This window comes from Periplaneta americana, chromosome 4, assembly GCF_040183065.1.
Source record: "Periplaneta americana isolate PAMFEO1 chromosome 4, P.americana_PAMFEO1_priV1, whole genome shotgun sequence".
NCBI lineage: Eukaryota > Metazoa > Arthropoda > Insecta > Blattodea > Blattidae > Periplaneta > Periplaneta americana.
The window spans coordinates 8,852,621-8,873,458 of NC_091120.1; the positions used below are offsets into that span (position 1 = coordinate 8,852,621).

Genomic DNA, 20,838 nt, shown 5'->3' on the forward strand with positions numbered 1-20,838 from the left:
CCACATTTTTAGTAGTGATACTGGTGAAACGATTAAATGTGGGTTATGTATGTGTGCATTAAAAAAGATAACAAAACAATCGATAGAACATCAATGTAATACACAGAAACGCTTGAAAAATGTTGCTCTATGTTAGAAGAAAATAAGGGTTCAAGTTCAAATTCCGCCTCAAATACATACTAGGTTCAAAAAGTTCCCGGAATTTGCTAGCATCATAGAAACAACGTACCTTAAACACTATTCTACAGCATTTCCTTCAAAATAGTTGCCTTCCGCAACAACACACTTTTGCCAACGCGTGTAGAGTTCCTGGAAGCAGGCCTGGAAGCCATTTTGTGAAACCCGTCTTAGTGCTCTCGTCGCGTTTGCGATAACCTCTTCAGCATTGAATCTCCGTCCTTTCAGATGACTTTTCAGACGGGGAAACAGAAAGTAATCAGGTGGTGAGAGATCAGGAGAGTATGGTGGGTGATCCAAAGCAGTTATGTTGTGCCTGGCAAGAAAATTCTTTACAATAATTGCGCGATGAGCAGGTGCATTGTCATGCATAAGGAACCAGTTGTTTTCTACCCACTTTTCTGGACGTTTCCTTCTCACTGCATCCCAGAGGCGACGGAGGGTTTCTATGTACAATTCTTTCGTTACAGTACGACCTTCTGGAATGAACTCATGGTGCATGAGACCCTGAGAGTCGAAGAAAACTTCCAACATAACTTTGCTTTAAGTGAGCTTAAATGCGACAGGCTCATGTTAGTAGATTTACTGGCATGAAAAAGAACTCCTGCGGGACAAAATTCCGGCACATCCGGCGATGCTGATATAACCTCTGCAGTTGCGAGCGTCGTTAAATAAAACATAACATTTAAAATAACTTTGCCTTTGGAAGTGTGCCTAGGAAATTTTTGCTTCCGAGGAGATGTTTTCGATTTCCACTCAGATGACTGTCGTTTAGGGACTGGGTCGTACAAGTAGCACCAGTTTCATTTTGTTTAAGAAATCACCATCTTCATCAGCCATACTGATCATGTCCCCAGCAAAACACAGAACTTGATGTTTGTACTTTGCTCTGTGGACATAATTACAAAATGCGACGAACAAACGAAACACTATGATAAACAATTGCCTACAACTCAAAACCAATAATTGCCATTATCAACAAACTTTAAGGAAATGACATCATGAATATTACCAACAAAACAAATGTATAATATCCCTTGTTATATATTAATACGAAAAATGGTAGTAAAATTCCGGGAACTTTTTGAACCTAGTAGTATGACATATGACTTTTTCCAGGATTTACAGATTTGTAAGTAAGTGCGGCATCCTTAAACGATACAGTAAAATTGGCCAACAAATCCTAATCACAGTTGAAAAATTCAATTATGTAAACTAAAGCACAACTTCACAACCTGACCTTCAAAACAAAAATGACAATCGATAAATAGCCTAAGCCCATAGCAACCGGAGTAGCAACACACGAAACGACAGTGCATTGAACGTAATCATTTCCCTTTGCCTAACACCTTCTTGGGTTAAATTCTAACAACTGTATCTCTGTACCCAATAAAAATTGGACACATTTTATATGGAATTTTTTATTAGAATTCGTCTATACTAAAATATTTACAATTCCTCCTGAAACACTCTGTATAAAGTTTTTTTTTGTGATGCAGGAAACATTGTTACTAAACGTAGAGCGGCACTTAATTCGGAGCATGTGAATGCACTCACATGTTTAAAATCATGGATGAAGCAGTATTAACTAGGCGAGTCTTCATATTTTTTTTATTTGTGTTTGTCTCAAAAATCACCGGGAAAATTGACACAATAAATATTATAAGCCTACATAATACATATGTCAGTAAATAACTAAAATAGTATTCATATATATTTTGATGTACCGAAGTACGTATGATATTTCCTTGCAGATATTCTGCGTCATCACATGATGAAAGAGTGATGGAACGGAGAAAAATTCTCTCCGGCGCCGGGATTTGAACCCGGGTTTTCAGCTCTACGTGCTGATGCTTTATCCACTAAGCCACGCAGGATACAATCCCGACGCCGTTTAGAATCGTCTCAGATTAAGCTCCATCTCTTGGGTTCCCTCTGGTGACCGCCCTCTACACTACGTCATAGATGTCTATGAACGCAGGACCGAAGTCCATACATGTGTTGAGGTGCACTCAGATGAGTGACTGATTGGCCGGGATCCGACGGTATGGGCGCCGTCTTAAATCACAAAGTGATTTATTACGCATATCACATATATTTTGATGTACCGAAGTACTTATGATATTTCCATGCAGATATTCTGCGTCATCACATGATGAAAGAGTGATGGAACGGAGAAAAATTCTCTCCGGCGCCGGGATTTGAACCCGGGTTTTCAGCTCTACGTGCTGATGCTTTATCCACTATATCATACGTACTTCGGTACATCAAAATATATATGATATGCGTAATAAATCACTTTGTGATTTAAGACGGCGCCCATACCGTCGGATCCCGGCCAATCAGTCACTCATCTGAGTGCACCTCAACACATATATGGACTTCGGTCCTGCGTTCATAGACATCTATGACGTAGTGTAGAGGGCGGCCACCAAGAGGGAACCCAAGAGATGGAGCTTAATCTGAGACGATTCTATACGGCGTCGGGATTGTATCCGGCGTGGCTTAGTGAATAAAGTATCAGCATGTAGAGCTGAAAACCCGGGTTCAAATCCCGGCGCCGGAGAGAATTTTTCTCCGTTCCATCACTCTTTCATCATAAAATAGTATTGTTTTGTAATAAGATTATCAAGATGCAGTATATACAGATATAAAACATTTCATACTTATATTTATCACCGAATACAAATTAAATTTAACAATAATTACACTGGTCGACATAATTTAACATATTTTTTTATTAAAGATAAAGAATGTGTGATCCTTAGTGTATTTTTCGTGCTGATTTCAAATCTGTTTTCAAAACTTTTCTGTTACCCAGGATTTTTGAGTAATTATATGAAATGTATTTCAAACTTTACTTAAAATCAATTTATTTACCTGAAATATGTGTGAAATACATTTTAAGCTATACTTCGCTTGAGAAACATCTCTTTTGAGTGTCCAGCAGTAGTCTGACAGAATATTTGGACTCCATTTTTCCTGGTAGCGCTTTTCCAGTTCAGAAAAATCCTGATGAAATCGCTCTCCATGTTCGTTGCTCACTACCCGAAGGTTATGACGAAAGAAAAAATAGATAAAAATCCAAGAAGTTATTTTGAGAGATTTGACACGTTATAGTTCTGAATCAGCTCGCTGACAAGTTCTCTGTAATCCTTTGATCTGTGGTTCCTAGAAAGTGACAGTCTGTTGAATGATCCTTAGGTTTCCGGCATAGCATTGGAACTGGAAAAGGCATAACTTATGACGGGATCCTTTTAGCCAACCAGTTAATAGAATCAAATGGAGCGCAACAGATTTCAGGGGCCCAGTTCCTGTCCTCACCTATTTTGCAATCAAAAGAACACTCGTAAGCCCTTTTAACTAGTGTAGTAAAATTCAAAGTTAACTAACCACAAACGTAACAAAAATTATTTATGTGATTTATACAGTATTTGGAAGTATGTTTCACTTTATAAGATACTTTTACCACACTTATTAGGACAAAGAAAACACGGGTTATGAAACTTGCTTAATGAATAAGTTCCAACTCAACTGAGAATTAATACTAACTCTTAAAATCTTATGAGGAATAAAAATTATTTTTATGAATTCTGACTTCACAGGCAGCAATGATTTAAAGTTATAGCTCAATTGTTAAAGCAATAAAATGGAATATATGAAATATTTTATTTCCATTAGCATGTTAAGGACTGTATATACTTACTTACAAATGGCTTTTAAGGAAACCGAAGGTTCATTGCCGCCCTCACATAAGCCCGCCAGCGGTCCCTATCCTGTGCAAGATTAATCCAGTCTCTATCATCATACCCCACCTCCCTCAAATCCATTTTAATATTATCCTCCCATCTACGTCTCGGCCTCCCTAAAGGTCTTTTTCCCTCCGGTCTCTCAACTAACACTCTATATGCATTTCTGGATTCGCCCATACGTACTACATGCCCTGCCCATCTCAAACGTCTGGATTTAACGTTCCTAATTATGTCAGGTGAAGAATACAATGCGTGCAGTTCTGTGTTGTGTAACTTTCTCGTTAAGGACTGTATATGGCAATAAAAAGAAATATATTTTTCTAAAATTACAAAAAGAATTGTGGGTAGTAGAAAAATTCTGACTTCGTTTTTGGAATCAGCAGACGAAATTACATAAGAAACAGCAGAAATTGTACATTGAACAAAATCATTGTTGACCAGTATACTAAAACTTTTTTCAAATCTATCTATCGTTAATCGATTAAGGCCCAATTGTATAAAACTCTCTGACTAAAGATCAACTTTGATCGAAGATCGAAAAGTGAACCGAGTTCAGACACTTCTTCTATTGTATAAAACTTTTCTGCGATCAAATTACCTTGGTTCAAACGCAATCTAAGTTCACGTGAAAAGGATTTGGCAATATCGCATAAACAGGTGAAATAAGTGATGCGCGGACCATGTTATACAGGTTTGTTCAGTGTTGCCAATCTAGCGACTTTAACTCTTTTTCAACAACAATTTCTTTTAACTTTTATATTGCTTAAATAGGGATTTAGTGACCTTTTTAGAACCCCATAGTGACAAAATTTAATCTTTCTTTGTTGATAATGAGAAATCTAGCTACTTTACAACTACTTTTTGGCGACTTTCCGTATTACACTCTGTTGGAGACACTGGTTTTTTGTGCAGTGTAAATAATGGCGGACAATAAGAAGAAGGTTGACTGTTCTCCAAGTTGTTATCATGTTATGGTGTTTGATACTGCTAAACATAATAAAGCTTTATAAAAAGACAATTTTCGTTTAGTAATACAGTTAATTGAACATTTATGAATGTATCTATCACATCCATTGGTTGTTATAAACATAATATAATTATAGGTTATGTTATTTGATACTTCTGAACACGATAGAGCCTTGTAAAATATAAGAATGTTTGTGTATTAAGGCAAGAAATTGAAAGAAATATATATAAATGTACCTAACATATCTATTAATATTAATAATAATGGATATTTTATTTGCACAATGTCACTCGTATATTTCAAACAGAAAAGAAATAACTGAACTTGGATCATGTAACTTAATCGGAGAAATTTCTTCAGTCAAAGTTGACATTAGTTTAAGACAGATTAATCTCTGATTAGACTTTATACAACACAAAATTCCAAGTTCAGCTAGAACGAGGATCAATTTAACCTCTGATCTAAGATTAAATGGTTTATACAATCGGCCCTAAATGTTTTGATTGATCGACAGCACTACAGTTCGCGCTTCCTTGCAACTACCGCGTGCAGAAACATGCAGAGAAGACAGGTCATTGCTCACCATAGGCTCGACGAGTTCTCCGATGCGGAACTCCTCGAGGCTCTGCGGAGACAGGTGCCGCAGCATGTCGTCCCAGATGATGGGCGTCACGGCGCCGTAGCGGTTCCTCACGAAGCTGGCCACGCGCGCCACGTGCGACAGGAACAGCGTCTCGCGCATCTGCGAGCGACAGCGGCGGCACTCGCCCATCTGGAACACCTCGTCGCAGCCGATGTGGAGGAAGCGCGCCCCCTGGTGCACCTCCATCACCTGCAAGCAACTTGCTCCATTGTAGCATCACAGTGTTTACAGTAATGATCTAATACATAGTGTTGGTATCTGAAAACAACATATTAAATACTAGCCGTACCCGTGCGCTCCGCTGCACCCGTTAGAAATAAATATAAAGTAATTACATAATTAAAATAGGACATTTGATCCAGGGAACATTCGTGTTTGATAGAAGGATAAATCGTTTAATATGTTACTTAATTTAAATTGCATCCAAATAATTAAAATGCGATCATTTTGGTCCAGAGACACTCATTTGGTGCAATGACAATTCCTTTAACCTGTTTCTTAATTTTTATTACATGCAACCATAATTTAATGAACATTGACATCATTTACATTTAATGTGTATACTTTATTTTACTTGCTATATGTTTCCATTGAATTATGGTAATAACTTAATTTTAACCCTTGTTGTTTTCTACGTATTCAGTAAATGGCGCTTGGCCCACTATGGTTGTGAACCCTTCAAATAAATTATATTATATTATTATATCAGAAGTTACTGTAATAACATTATAGTATTATGTCCATCTAGAGGAACTACACTTTCCAATGGTGAAATAATAATTAATAATACAAATCGGTTAATTTAGCTTCCGATATCACTTCATACAAACACAGAAACATTCTCTGTAGGCTATCTTTCATAGCTTTCGATTGTTGTTGTCCATGGCCCCTTATAGACCAAGTCATTTGTTTTTTATTTCGTTACACGGCCTTAGATGGCAGTTATTTTAATTTTAAAACTCATTTATCTCATTAAATATCAGTCCTATCAAAATTTTTCAAGGAATAAAACCTATCGGAAATGATTTTTAAAGAAACTTGTGTTATGTAAGGTTTTTCACAAAAATCAATAATACGAGAGATATTTCGATTTATTTAATTCAGGTCCCCTTATAACCCCCCTTTAAATAATGTATTTTGAATGCCATATAGCCTAAAATCTAAGTTACAACGAACTTAATTTATATTCCAATTTTCATCGAAATCCGTTCAGCCATTATCGCGTGAAAAGGTAACAAACATACAGACAGACATACAAACAAATATTTCAAAAAAGCGATTTTCGGTTTCAGGGTGGTTAATTATATATGTTAGGACCAATTATTTTTGGAAAATCGAAAATTACCAGAAAAATTTCGGCTACAGGTTTATTATTAGTATAGATGTAACGGGAAGAGAGTTTGGAAATAAAATTCTTAAGGCACATGTCTGGTACACGATCTTTTTTAAACTAATTTTCTTTCTCCAATGACATATCAACTTCTGTTTTAAAAAATCCTGATATATAATTTATTTCCAAGAAATAGTCTGCCCAGGCATCCTGGGTTGCCAAAAACACAGAATAACACTCATCTATACTAATAATAAATCTGTAGCCGAAATTTTTCTGGTAATTTTCGATTTTCCAAAAATAATTGGTCCTAACATATATAATTAACCACTCTGAAACCGAAAATAGCTTTTTTGAAATTTTTGTTTGTATGTATGTCTGTCTGTCTGTCTGGATGTTTGTTACCTTTTCACGCCATAATGGATGAACGGATTTCGATGAAAATTGGAATATAAATTAAGTTCGTTTTAACTTAGATTTTAGGCTATATGGCATTCAAAATACATTATTTAAAAGAGGGGTTATAAGGGCGCCTGAATTAAATAAATCAAAATATCTCGCTTATTATTGATTTTCATGAAAAATATTACATAACAAAAGTTTCTTTAAAAATAATTTGCGATAAGTTTTATTCCTTGAAAAATTTTGATAGGACTGATATTTAATGAGATAATTGAGTTTTGAAATTAAAATAACTGCCATCTAAGGCCGTGTAATGAATTAAAAAACAAATGACTTCGTCTATAAGGGGCCTTGGACAGCAACAATCGAAAGCTATGAAAGACAGCCTACACAGAATGTTTCTGTGTTTGTATAATATAATATAATATGTAATATTATATAATATAATTTAAGTTATTTGAAGGGTTCAGAACCATAGTGGGCCAAGCGCCATTTACTGAATACGTAGAAAACAAGGGTTAAAATTAAGTTATTACCATAATTCAATGGAAAACTATAACAAGTAAAATAAAATATACACATTAAATCTAAATGATGTCAATCTTCATTAAACTATGTTTGCATGTAATAAAAATTAAGAAACAGGTTAAAGGAATTGTCATTGCACCAAATGAGTGTCTCTGGACCAAAATGATCGCATTTTAATTATTTGGATGCAATTTAAATTAAGTAACATATTAAACGATTTATCCTTCTATCAAACACGAATGTTCTCTGGATCAAACGTCCTATTTTAATTATGTAATTACTTTATATTTATTTCTAACGTGTGCAGCGGAGCGCACGGGTACGGCTAGTTAGAATAATAACGATTACAGTAAAATAGATGAGTCAAATTGAAATGTGAACTAGGAGCTTAAAATATAAGAAATAATAAATTTGTACAGATATTGTAACAATCACACACTAACGGACAGAAAGGGGGGGGGGAAATTATAATATTCCGTATAAATGGTTTTTCAGAATTGCCACAGACCCTTTAATGCTAGAAGTAATTATTTTTGGAATGATGTAATGGATTCCAAATGTTTTGATAGTGTTTACAGTTGATTGTGGGATGGTGCCCCTCGCTCCGATCATTAAACCATGTACTTCCCAGGTGCCTTCCATCTGATATTTTTTCTCGAAAATACGGAATAGTAGGCTCATAAATTTGTTGTTTCTCTTTGTTGACCTCAGATCTATATAACAGTTATATTACCGGTTATTCTGTATAGTTGTGAAACTTGGACTCTCACTTTGAGAGAGGAACAGAGGTTAAGAGTGTTTGAGAATAAGGTGAGGAGGGATATCAGATGTGCATCTGTAAATTTAGAGCGATCGTCGCTCTTGCTCAAGTTAATTTAAAAAAAAATTATGGTTTATTTAACGACGCTCGCAACTGCAGAGGTTATATCAGCGTCGCCGGTGTGCTGGAATTTTGTCCCGCAGAGTTCTTTTACATTCCAGTAAATCTACTGACATGAGCCTGTCGCATTTAAACACACACAAATGCCATCGACCTGGGCCGAGATCGAACCCACAACCTCGAGCACAGAAGGCCAGAGCTATACCGACTACGCTACCCATGTCGACAAGTTAATTTTCGAGAAAGTATGTAGGATCAAACACAAAACTCACACGTGGTTTGCGATTGCTTTCAGTTTTTCTATGAGCCTACAGTCAACTATTTCAAGCTGAAATATGCCTTAATCCACGTTGAGGTATTCGGCTTGCTCATAGGTGCTCGAGGGACTATACCAGCTTTTTTCGAAGAATTTCGACGGCAGTTTGCTCTGCCAACATCTCTGAGGGATGACATTGTGATAATTGTGTTAAAAAAATCCTGCCAAATCCTAATTAATCACATGGTGCCACATTAATAGCAATTGTAATTTTTCACGCCCTTTTCTTTGTTTCTCTTCTTTAAAATTTAATTGATTAAAGTTCTCGTTAACACTTTGTTGGTTGTTGGTTCAAGAGACACCGAAAATGACGTGACATAGCGTTGAAACGGGCCGTCTGTCGAAGGTATATGCCCTTTTTTTTTTTTAAACAATTTTACACTTTTTTAACGTAAGACTAAGTAAATTTTATGGTAAAATTTAATATCTGTGTTTACATATGTATAATAGTTTTTTGAGGATGTACTGAGTCCGTAAGGGCTACCCTCAATGGGGGGAACAGTTTAATATTATTATTTTTATTATTATTAATATTTGATATTTATTTGTCAGGCAACTTTACAATTCATAGTTATAGTGGACCTTTACATTTCTGCTTTTTGATCCACCACCCCTTTAATATATGTATATCACTCTTTTATGTTAATATATTCATTGCCAAGTATTTTCTGATTACTTGCTATTCTTCTGTTTTAATTGAATTGCTATCTATCTTTCTCTAACTATCCTCTTCTATTCTCTTTCATACCTAGATTGTTTCCCTTCAATTTCTCGCTTTCCTATTAAATACTGTATATTTCTTTGCTTAATTATTTACATTATTACACTTTCATTCCCTATTCTCAAATCTACATACTCTTAATCATTCTTTTCCAGCTATTTTATACTCAATCATTTGTCTACATTTCCATTTATCTATTTTACGGCACTTACATCACTTATTATTTCCCTACTATTTTATTCTCTATTTATTTACATACTTATCTCTTTCCCTTTTCTTCAAACCCTCTTTTACTGCCTATTTCCGTAAATTTAGCCTGTATCTATAATACTCCTACAGTTATAGTACGCCTGATGCTACTTCCAACATTTTTTTTTTAATTATTAAAATGAGATCTGTAGTTATACTGTTACTATTATTTTTGTCATTGATTAAAGTTCACGTTAACACTTTGTTAAATCATAAAATTTACTCTGTCACACGTTAAAAGTGTTAAAATTGTTTAAAAAGGTATTTGTTTACAGTCGAAGGTAAATACCTTTTTAAACAATTTTAACACTTTCAACGTGTGACAGAGTAAATTTTATGACTATTATTTTTGTCTTTGTTGGTCTGATTTGTAATTCCTTATTTTACTGGTTTTATTTCTTTTGAACTGGGTTTATTATTTAGAAAAAAAATTAATATAAAAGTCATAAATTGAAAATGATAAGTAATTTATTTTCAGTATTTGACCCATCAACAAGTACAGACGTGGACAAATTATTAGCAAAATTGAAGATTTTTATTACATATTTTTACAAAATGTGATTCTTCAATTTAGACTACAGTTGACATTTTTGCGTATTTCCAAATTATTAGCAAAATTTAAGATTTGTATTGTATATTTTTAGAAAATTTAACTCTTCAATTTGGACTATATTTGTTATTTTTGCATATTTACAAATTATTAGCAAAACTGAAGGTTTTTATTATATATTTTTACAAAATTCGATTCTTCAATTTGGAATACAGTTGACATTTTGGATATTTCCAAATTATTAGCAAAACTAAAGATTTTTATTTTATAGTTTTACAAAATTTGACTCTTCAATTTAGACTGCAGTTGATATTTTTGCTAATTTACAATTTATTAAGGAAATTGAAGATTTTTATTATATATTTTTACAAAATTTAACTTTCCAATTTAAACTACAGTTGACATTTTTGCATATTTCTGTCTATTGTAATGACAGAAATATGCAAAATTGTCAACTGTAATCTAAATTGAAAAATCAAATTTTGTAAACAGAATTATCATAAAAATCGTCAATTTTGTCAATAATTTGTCCACGTCTGTATAATAAACCCCCAAAACATTGATTCATATGAAATATATAATTCATTTAATTACACTTCCAAATTCTCTCTCTTCCACTCTTCATTTTTTCAGATGTTCTTTCTCAATTTAATTCTCTTTTATTAATTGTTTCTATGTCTATCTTTCTACACGTTTTGAATACAGAAATACTCATTTTCCCACTGCTCTTTAAACTGGTACTTTCCGAACGACACTGCGTTGAATTCCACCACTAGACAATGAATATAAATAAACCTGCGCTTCCTTATCATGTGAATGACCGTGTGGGGCTGAGGGAAGGGCTAAATGACATAATCCGGCTTGTGACGTGTGCCACAACTTGGGCTCTCACCTGCTCGATCATCTTCTCCACGAAGTCCATGGAGGCGTTCAGCGAGGGGCAGAGGGCCTGAGGTGACTCCGGCACTTCTCGAAGGCTCTCGAACTCGGGGTGCTTGAGGGCGAACTCCACGTGTCCGAAGGTCTGCACGAGGGGAATCACCTCCAGCTCCGAGCCCCGGGCCGCCGTGAGGATCTCGTCCACGTCGCGGCGGGAGTAGCTGTTGCCGGCCGCGATGGACGCCAGCGGCCCCGTGAAGGGGAACATGTCCTCCCACTCCAACAGCACGCCCGTGGCGCCCAGCTGCCGGACCAGCGGGAACAGCCTCTTCAGGTAGCTCACCTGCCCACAGAGTGATCGGCTTCAAAACATTGCTTTTGTATTGTATTGTATTTATTAACATTCCATGGTATTCATACATTGCTTTAGAGCTAGAATATGGAAGAAGTCAAAAAACTTAATCTATACTAATAATAAATCTGCAGCCGAAATTTTTCTGGTAATTTTCGATTTTCCAAAAATAATTGGTCCTGACATACATAATTAACCACCCTGAAACCGAAAATCACATTTTTGAAATTGTTGTTTGTATGTCTGTCTGTATGTTTGTTACCTTTTCACGCGATAATGGCTGAACCGATTTATATGAAAATTGGAATATAAATTAAGTTCGTTGTAACTTAGATTTTAGGCTATATGGCATTCAAAATACTTTATTTAAAGGGGGGTTATAAGGGGGCCTGAATTAAATAAATCGAAATGTCTCGCTTATTATTGATTTTTGTGAAAAATGTTACATAACAAAAGTTTCTTTAAAAATGATTTCCGATAAGTTTTATTCTTTACAAAATTTTGACAGGACTGATATTTAATGAGATAAATGAGTTTTAAAATTAAAATAACGATGCCACCTATTGGCGTGCAATGAAATAGAAACAAATGACTTCGTCTATAAGGGGCCTTGGACAACAACAATCGAAACAGGGGTCTTAGACATCAACAATCGAAAGCTATTAAACATAACCTACAGAGAATGTTTCTGAGTTTGTATGAAGTAATATCAGAAGCTAAATTAACCGATTTGTATAATTAATTATTATTTCACCATTGGAAAGTGTAGTTTCTCTAGATGGACATAATGCTATAATGTTATTACAGTAACGTCTGAGTAAATCGAGGACAGGTAAGATTAAAATAGCTTCTTATGCACAGAAAATTTGATAGGCTATTTTGTACATTCGTTTTCTGTATTTCCTAAAATAATATTTATGTACACGCTCATTTTAATCTCAGAGAATTAACGAACAACGAGAGTGTATTGATTTAATATGCAGTAATAGTACGTTAGCTTAGCAATCCATTATTTTATAATTCAAATTTTAACTATGCTCAATTGAATCGTGTTAAAATACATAAAATATATATGCAATAAATGCAATGCAAAAAAATTGGGTAATGAGCGAAGCAGATTATCTTCCGCTGTTGTAAAAGTTGTTCCCTGGATCAAACGTCCTATTTTAATTATGTAATTACTTTATATTTATTTCTAACTTGTGCAGCGGAGCGCACGGGTACTGCTAGTACTATTATAAAGTCTTAATTTATAGTCACATTCTAGATGAAATATATACAGAAGAGATTTACAATATAGTCTACTAGTACAACACAAAGTTTTAGTACCAATTTCATGAAGTGTTGTTGAATGTCATGAATTCACCTACAGAATAGAAGGCGTGAGAAATTAGGTACTTCTTTAATTTGGCCCTAAATAGTCTTATGTTTTGAGTTTCATTTTTTATATCGATAGGGAGGCTATTAAAAATTTTTACTTCCATAAAACGCACTCCTTTTTGATAGCATGATAGACTTGCCGATGGAGTATGAAAGTCATATTTTTGACGTGTATTTATGCTATGAACTGTTGAATTAGTTACAAAGTTTTCACGATTACATACGAGGAAGATTATTAATGAAAAGATATACTGACAAGCCATGGGCATTATTTGTAGTTTTTTGAAAATAGTCCTACAAGATTCCCTAGATTTGGCACCTACTATTATTCTAATTACTCTTTTTTGTAATAGAAATATACTGTTACTATCTGTGGAATTTCCCCAGAATATTATTCCAAAACTCATTATCGAGTGGAAGTATGCAAAGTATATTGTTTTTAAGGTATTGATATTTACTATCTTTTGCATAGATCTAATAGCAAAAGAAGTTGAATTCAGTTTGGGGATAATTTGGGTAATTTCTTTAATATGATTTTTCCAATTTAACACATTATCGATTTTTAAGCCAAGAAGTTTGGTTGTTGTTGTTGTTTCTGATAGGGATCTATTGTTAATTATTGCGCTAGAAATTTGCGAGGTTGAATTTGCACAGGATTTAAATTGAATTATGTTAGTTTTGTTACAATTTAATACCAATTTACTGACTGAGAACCAGTCACATATTTTGAAGAGAATTTCCTCTGTTGAAGATTGGAATGTGTTGGAGTTATTGGCTGTAATTACTATATTTGTGTCATCTGCAAATAATATGGGATGACCTACATCTTTTATTAGGGGGGCAAGATCATTTGTAAACACTAGAAAAAGTAGGGGACCTAATATTGATCCATCAAAGAAGCCACTTATTATAGCCACCAGTCGCAGCCTCTAATCCCACCTCAAAATGATATTCTTTTGTAGTCACAGTTATGTTCTGTATTGTTTAAGGAAGCCTGAAGACTGGCATTTTTCACTTTTAATTTAATTAAATTTGCCGTTCTTTCTGAATCAGAATATTATTCATTAAAGTAATCAATTAGGGTAGACCAGGGTAACTGTAAACATTGAGAATTGTAAAAAAATGTGAGAAATACAAAACTGTCGATATAAAAATTTTAATTCGGGGAAATATTTAAATTAATATACTGGCTAACCTACAAAGCAGTTTGACGCCAAATAGGAGTAACTGCTTAGTTGTGAACGAATGTTTTCTAAGAGTCTACAAAAAAAGTTGAGATAGAATTTTGCTTCGCCTTCATTTTTGGCATTGTAAGTAAACGTACAGTGCTATTTTTTAAGAATATGTTGTTCTTATGAGTAATGTATAGTAGTTAACATTCGTTACAATGGTTTTGAGATCTCCCATAACCTCAGTTCATTAAATTATGACGTATTTGCCCATAGTTTTACTGTGGTTACATTTCGTACTTTTCAGTACCGTAATCAAAGAGACACCCACCCAACTACACTGTAGAGGATTTATAGAGGGTTGTCACAGATGTGAAAAACAGTAACTACAGTTATCGTGAAGCTCAGGAGAGATACTGAGTTCCTATATCGTCATATATCAGGTTAAAGGGACGAAATGTACCAGTGACCAAAATTTGAGTTGGAAGGAGTACAGCTCTTTCTTGTGAAACAGAACAAAAAATGTCCAGTGTCTGACAGCCAGTGCGAAAATTGTTTACAACTACCCCCTTCTCAAAGGGGTAAATGTAAACAGGTGGGGTAAATGTAAACTAGCAATTAAAATATGAAAAAAGTCAGCCTTATTATTTTAAACCCATTTTCAGGGAAAAGAAAGATCTGAAAATAACACAACGTTTCTTTGTCATGCTTACCGTTACTGAGGGTTGTGTAGTGTTTAAATATATTTGAAATCAGTGAAAAGTGTTTACAATTGCCCTGGTCTAACCTGCGCCCTTTAAGCGGCATGTCTGAGACATTTTAGACTATACAGAGTGGCCCACCTTCACCTTCGTTAGCGCGTGAAATATTTCAGATATACACAAACCGACAATTACAACTTAAATTACATCGAAAGGGGACATCTGATACACGTAACGAATTTTTTGTGCATGAAATACTTTTCAAGATATTAGAGTCAACTTTTTTTATTTTTATTTTTTTTAATGGGAATCAACTATATTTAGTATTGGAAATGTTAAGTTAGCTCTGTCTAATAACAACTGACTGTTGGAATGTCACTGGTAAAAGTAAACATAAACAATGTCTGACCAAGGATCGAACAGAGGGATTACAATTCTGATTAGAGTTGTGTGTCAATACTTTTATGTCTCACTTCACCATGTGCAACATTTCCATAATATTAAAATCTGTAGTACATTATGATTGTGATTTAATTCACGCACAAATCTAATCAGAATTGTCCCCCCTCTGTTCGATCCTTGATCAGACATTGGTTATGTTTTCTTTTACCCGTGACATTCAGTCAGTAAAGTAGCCAGTTGACATTAGACAGAGCTAACGCTAACAAGAAATCTCGTTGGACTTGAAAATGATATCACTGTGTGTGTATCGAATGAAGAGTCCAGATTTGAGAAGCTACTGCCTGAAAAACAGGCACAACTATCGCTTTAACTGTTATTTATTTCATAATCACTGAAACATTAGTTTGATTTTCATGTTTAACTTCATGTTTCTCCATACAAAATAAATTCTCAGGCATTTTCTTTTATTTTGTAAATCATCTCGCGGCCCCCTAAGCTCTTTACACGACCCCCCCCCCAAGGGGTCGCGACCCACAGTTTGGGAACCATTGACCTGAGGGATTCCCCATACTATCCCTAATATAACCATTTTTATTTGCTCAGCATAAAATTCAATATATTTTGCGAAGTGAAATAAGAAATGTGACCTAAGTAGTACCGTCATTTCCCATAACTATGGTCCTGGAACACAACTATGGTCCACGATACAACTATTCAAAGAACATTGTAGAAGTAACATACTGTAGACAGTTCGTAGATAGCTGCAGTGACTTGACTTCAAACTACAGTACAACAAAAACATAGATAAACGAGATACTATAGATTGACAAATCGAACTGAAACCCTGACCGAGTTACTACGTGAGCGCTGGCTGTCTTGGGGAGGAGCAAGTGAGAAAGCACGGGGGGAAGGGAGAGAGCACTATGCACAATGTACTTGCAGGTCCACTCAGAGTTTGTCAAACCTGCTAACAAAAGCATTAAAAGGTTGACTAGATGCCTGCAGTGCTAGCATAATGGAACCTTCCTAGCCGAGAGTCGAGGCAAAAATGAAGAATCCGTTATTGTGGTAATACTGGAGAGTGGTTCTTCTATTGGTCGCGATGCTCACACACACCCTCTCACAAGGGAAGGGTTTCGGCTCGAACAGGAATTTCGTATCCAAAATTTGTATACAGGCCCATCTTTACATCTCTGTAAAACTCCCAAAAGCATTCGTTTGTGTAATGTGTGGTTTGTCTGTTAGAGCACTGTACAAGTTGAGGGGTGGGGAGAGCACTGCACAAGTTAAGGGGATGGGACACCTTACCAGTAAGCCTAGCCTAGCCTAGACGCTAGTGCGAGTGGTAAAATGTCTAAAGTCCATTTAAGAACATTCTTCTCCAACGTTCTGTCTGAAAATATTGCAGCTAATAAAAAATGTACACTGTTGTGTGAGTCACTGAATGTGCACAAGGACGCAACTTTAATAAATTAATCATTCCAAGGCTAGGGCATGGAATGTATGATCATTCCACCTAAAAAAAAACTAAATATATCTACTCTCTGAATATCTATTTCCTTAGACAATACAAAAAAATATGTTCGGAGGATTAACAGATTACATAAGGACTCTTGCTGAGAATCCAGAACTTAACTTGGAAATCGAGTGTTTATAATGAAAATGCACTCTGTTATTCATAACCAGTTGTCTGCTCCAGTGTACCGCCCTATGCTTCAGTATTCCTGGCAGTCAGCTGGTTACGTGAATCCTGAACAAGTCTCCGACTTCAAAAATGTAATTCAGGTGGCATTTGATTTTTCAGCACTGGAGTGTGGTTCAGAAGATTGTTCAGGGTTGCTTCTGTGTGTTGTGCTTATTGCTCTGCTCCATGCTGTTTCATGCATTTTATAGAGAATCCTCATGTACATTTTTAAAGAAGTGTATTGACCAATACCAACCAAACGGAGAGTTACACAAATGAATGCTTTTATGGTCTTCATCACCATTGTGAGGTAAGCCTCTATACAAATTTTTAACCAAAAATTCCTGTTCGAGCCGAAACCCTTCCCTTGTCAGATATTTACGTGGTGATTGGTGAATGAATGACGAGGAGCGAGGGAGAGAGAAGAAAGAAAGAGAGAGATTCCAGAAGTTGGCGTGTTTTACGGGGTTTCACTTCAAGTTGTCAAACTATACGTTACGGAGTACAAAATTTGAATGGTTGTATCGTGGACCATAATTGTGTTATAGGACCATAGTTATGGGAAATGGTACCGTAGGTTCTTTCCTCACATAAACGGACATGAAACGTACCTTGGGAGGCGCTCCCTTGAGATCAAAATGAACGAGCCTCTGCTCTGGAACGTAGGGTCTCCTGGGGTCCAGGTTCACGTACGGAATCCCCATCTGGTAGAGGCCTTGCTGGTCGTAGCTGTTGTACTGCAGCACGGGCTGCAGGCCAGGCGTCGAGGCCTCCACCACGGCCCTCTGGACGTCGCCGCCGAACTGCTCGATGACGGCCTTCCTCCCCGCCACCTCCTCGCGGCCAGGCTGCTCCGCCGGTATGCGGGCCATCGACAGGATCGCCTTCGAGAAAAACTGATTTTTGGGCGCCGCATCTTCGGCCTCCGGATGCGACGAAGTCACTAACGGCACTTTAGCGTCCGCCTGCACGAACTTGACGTTCTCCCCCCCTAGGCTCTGCTTCAGGGCGTCGCCGTCGTCGAGGGCGTTGCCGCCCCCTTCCGGGTCCGAGAGCCGCGGCAGCTGCAGGTCGTTGCTGAGCTTTGCAGCGCCTTCCTGGTGGTTCCGCAGGGTCCTCTGCAGCGGGGACTTGTCGTCGTTGGTCGGCTCTTGGCTGTCGTCGAGTTTGGCAGGCTCGGGCCGCGACGCGGCGTTGTACTGCAGGCAGAGGACGAGCAGGACCAGTCCTGCGGCGAGCCCCAGCAGCGTGGACTTGCGCCGCCACGCCGTCAGTCCAAGGCGTCCAGCGTAGGACGCCGCCAGCCCCATCCTGCCTAGCTGCAACGCACAACAGCGAGATATTTATTTATTATTACTGATATGTCATACTCTAGTCTAGAGCTTATTAACAAGGGTACACAGGGTGAAAGTAATATAAGAGTCATTCCATACAACACTTTAAGAATATGCCAGCGATGTCATGAATTTTGTTGGGCTTTTAATATAATAATGTTATTATGAAAGTAAATTAAACTGCCAACTATGACCGCCATATCATTAATATTTTAGTCATAAGGATGACTGAAAAATGGGTGGCAGTTAGGGCCTACATGTTATCCATCATTTAAAATATTCTAGACACCCTATATAAAGTGTCATCGAAACTAAACCGACGCCATTGTAAACCTGAATAACCATATTTTAATACCTTAGGTAGCTACGCATAAACATTTCGCTAGCCCGCGCTATGAGCGTGCTAAACTAGCCCCGGCCATCGACTGATTACTTGTAGGCCTACAGGATTCACATCACATCACAAATCACATCACATATCACATCACACATCACATCACACCACACATCACATCACATCACATCACACATCACATCAAATCACACATCACATATCACATCACATCACATCACACATCACATCACACAACACATCACATCAAACTTCACACATCACATCACACCACATCACACATCACATCACACCACAGATCACATCACATCACATCACATCACATCACACATCACATCACACATCACATCACATATCACATCACATCACACATCACATATCACATCACACAACACTTCACATCACACATCACATCACATCACATCACACATCACATCACATCACATCACATCACATCACATCACATCACACCACACATCACACATCACATCACACATATCACATCACATCACATCACATCACATATCATATCATCATATCATCATATCATATCATATCATACCATATCACACCACATCACATCACATATATCATATACCATATCATATATCATATCATACCATACCATATCACACCACACCACACCACACCATATCATATCATATCATATCATATCATATCATATCATATCATATCATATCATATCATATCATATCATATCATATCATATCATATCATATCATATCATATCATATCATATCATATCATATCATATATCATATCATATCATATCATATATCATATATCATATCATATCATATCATATCATATCATATCATATCATATCATATCATATATCATATCGCTAATACTGGTTTATGAATACCAGTTCGCTGATCATCTACCTGAAGCCCGCACTTAGAATGTCTGTAGACTAATCCGAATAAAATTAAGGTATACTCATAAAAACACCTCACTGAAAGAAAAAGAAATAGTTTTATATTCGAATGCAACAAATTAAATTCATGTGAATTTCAGTCGTATTAAAGAAAATCTTACTCCTAATCCATCTCCCAAGTTTTATGACTTTATCTAAAAAAACCTGTGAATAATTAAATTAATAAAATTATTAATTTTTGTTCCGACGGTTGAAAATCGCTTGCTACGTGTGGCGGCCGCAGCGTTCACGAGACTTCATAACGATGAGTAAACTCAAACGTCCGTCTCCCTGACCTTGATCGCGCAACATTCTGTACAACGGGAAAGCCTACCTGCTGAGCTCCTTTGTTCCGGTGAGTTATTTTTATTAAAAACTGACATGACATCTAAGTCACCATTCTGAAATTTTCACAGTGGAATGAATATACCCTAAAGAATTACACACATGTATTTTCGTCTGTAAAAATGAATTGCATTTTGTGTTCTATATTTTTTAAAATTATTTTACGGTGGGTAACTAGCCTATTTAAAAAATGGTGTATGTTTTTCATTTTAAGGGCATTTATAAACAAGGCTCTCTTTTTCGAACTGCATTAAAATCATTTTTCTATCTTTCTTTATATAGTAAGAAAACTTGAATGAATGAAACCATGTTCTTTATTAAACCAATATTTTAAATTCTGAATGCTGCCAAACTATGAAAGATATAAATACAGTATTGCTTGAAATTCATATTTAGAACATACAAAATAACCTACAATATTTTTAACTTTTGAGACATCATGGTTCAAAAACATGCTTTCTTGCATGGAATGACTCGTAACTGAAGATTTCAACAGCTTATTCCTTGGATAGAGTACAAAAAAATTATAATACCGTATTAGTCCCAAAAATATTTTTCTTATAACATTTATTTTTTCCTCACAATGTTAACACTGTTTTCATTGATAAGCACTATCCGTGCGATTCTGATTTTTTACTCTTATCATTACATAAACTGATAAGGAATGATTAATCCCTTTGCAGTTTTTAAATAAAATGGAGTACTATTTTTTTTTGCAAATTAAGTAAATAAATTAACGCATGTTGTTATTTCCTGTCATTAGAAAGTCTGATAACTAGGGGGCGGAT

The 20,838-nt window shown here is 36.0% G+C and overlaps 1 protein-coding gene across 3 annotated transcripts in view; it reads right to left on the bottom strand.

The window, feature by feature from the left end:
* Positions 1-20,838, bottom strand: part of LOC138697518 (hexosaminidase D-like) — a 942,328-nt gene that overhangs the window by 72,733 nt on the left and 848,757 nt on the right. For all 3 annotated transcript variants that reach the window (XM_069822821.1, XM_069822823.1, XM_069822822.1), the window contains 3 exons: positions 17,694-18,401; positions 11,408-11,737; positions 5,480-5,728 (listed from right to left, as the gene is read on the bottom strand). In XM_069822821.1, the coding sequence (XP_069678922.1) occupies positions 5,480-5,728; positions 11,408-11,737; positions 17,694-18,392 (1,278 nt within the window). In that variant the 5' untranslated portion in view covers positions 18,393-18,401. The remainder of the gene's footprint in view (positions 1-5,479; positions 5,729-11,407; positions 11,738-17,693; positions 18,402-20,838) is intronic.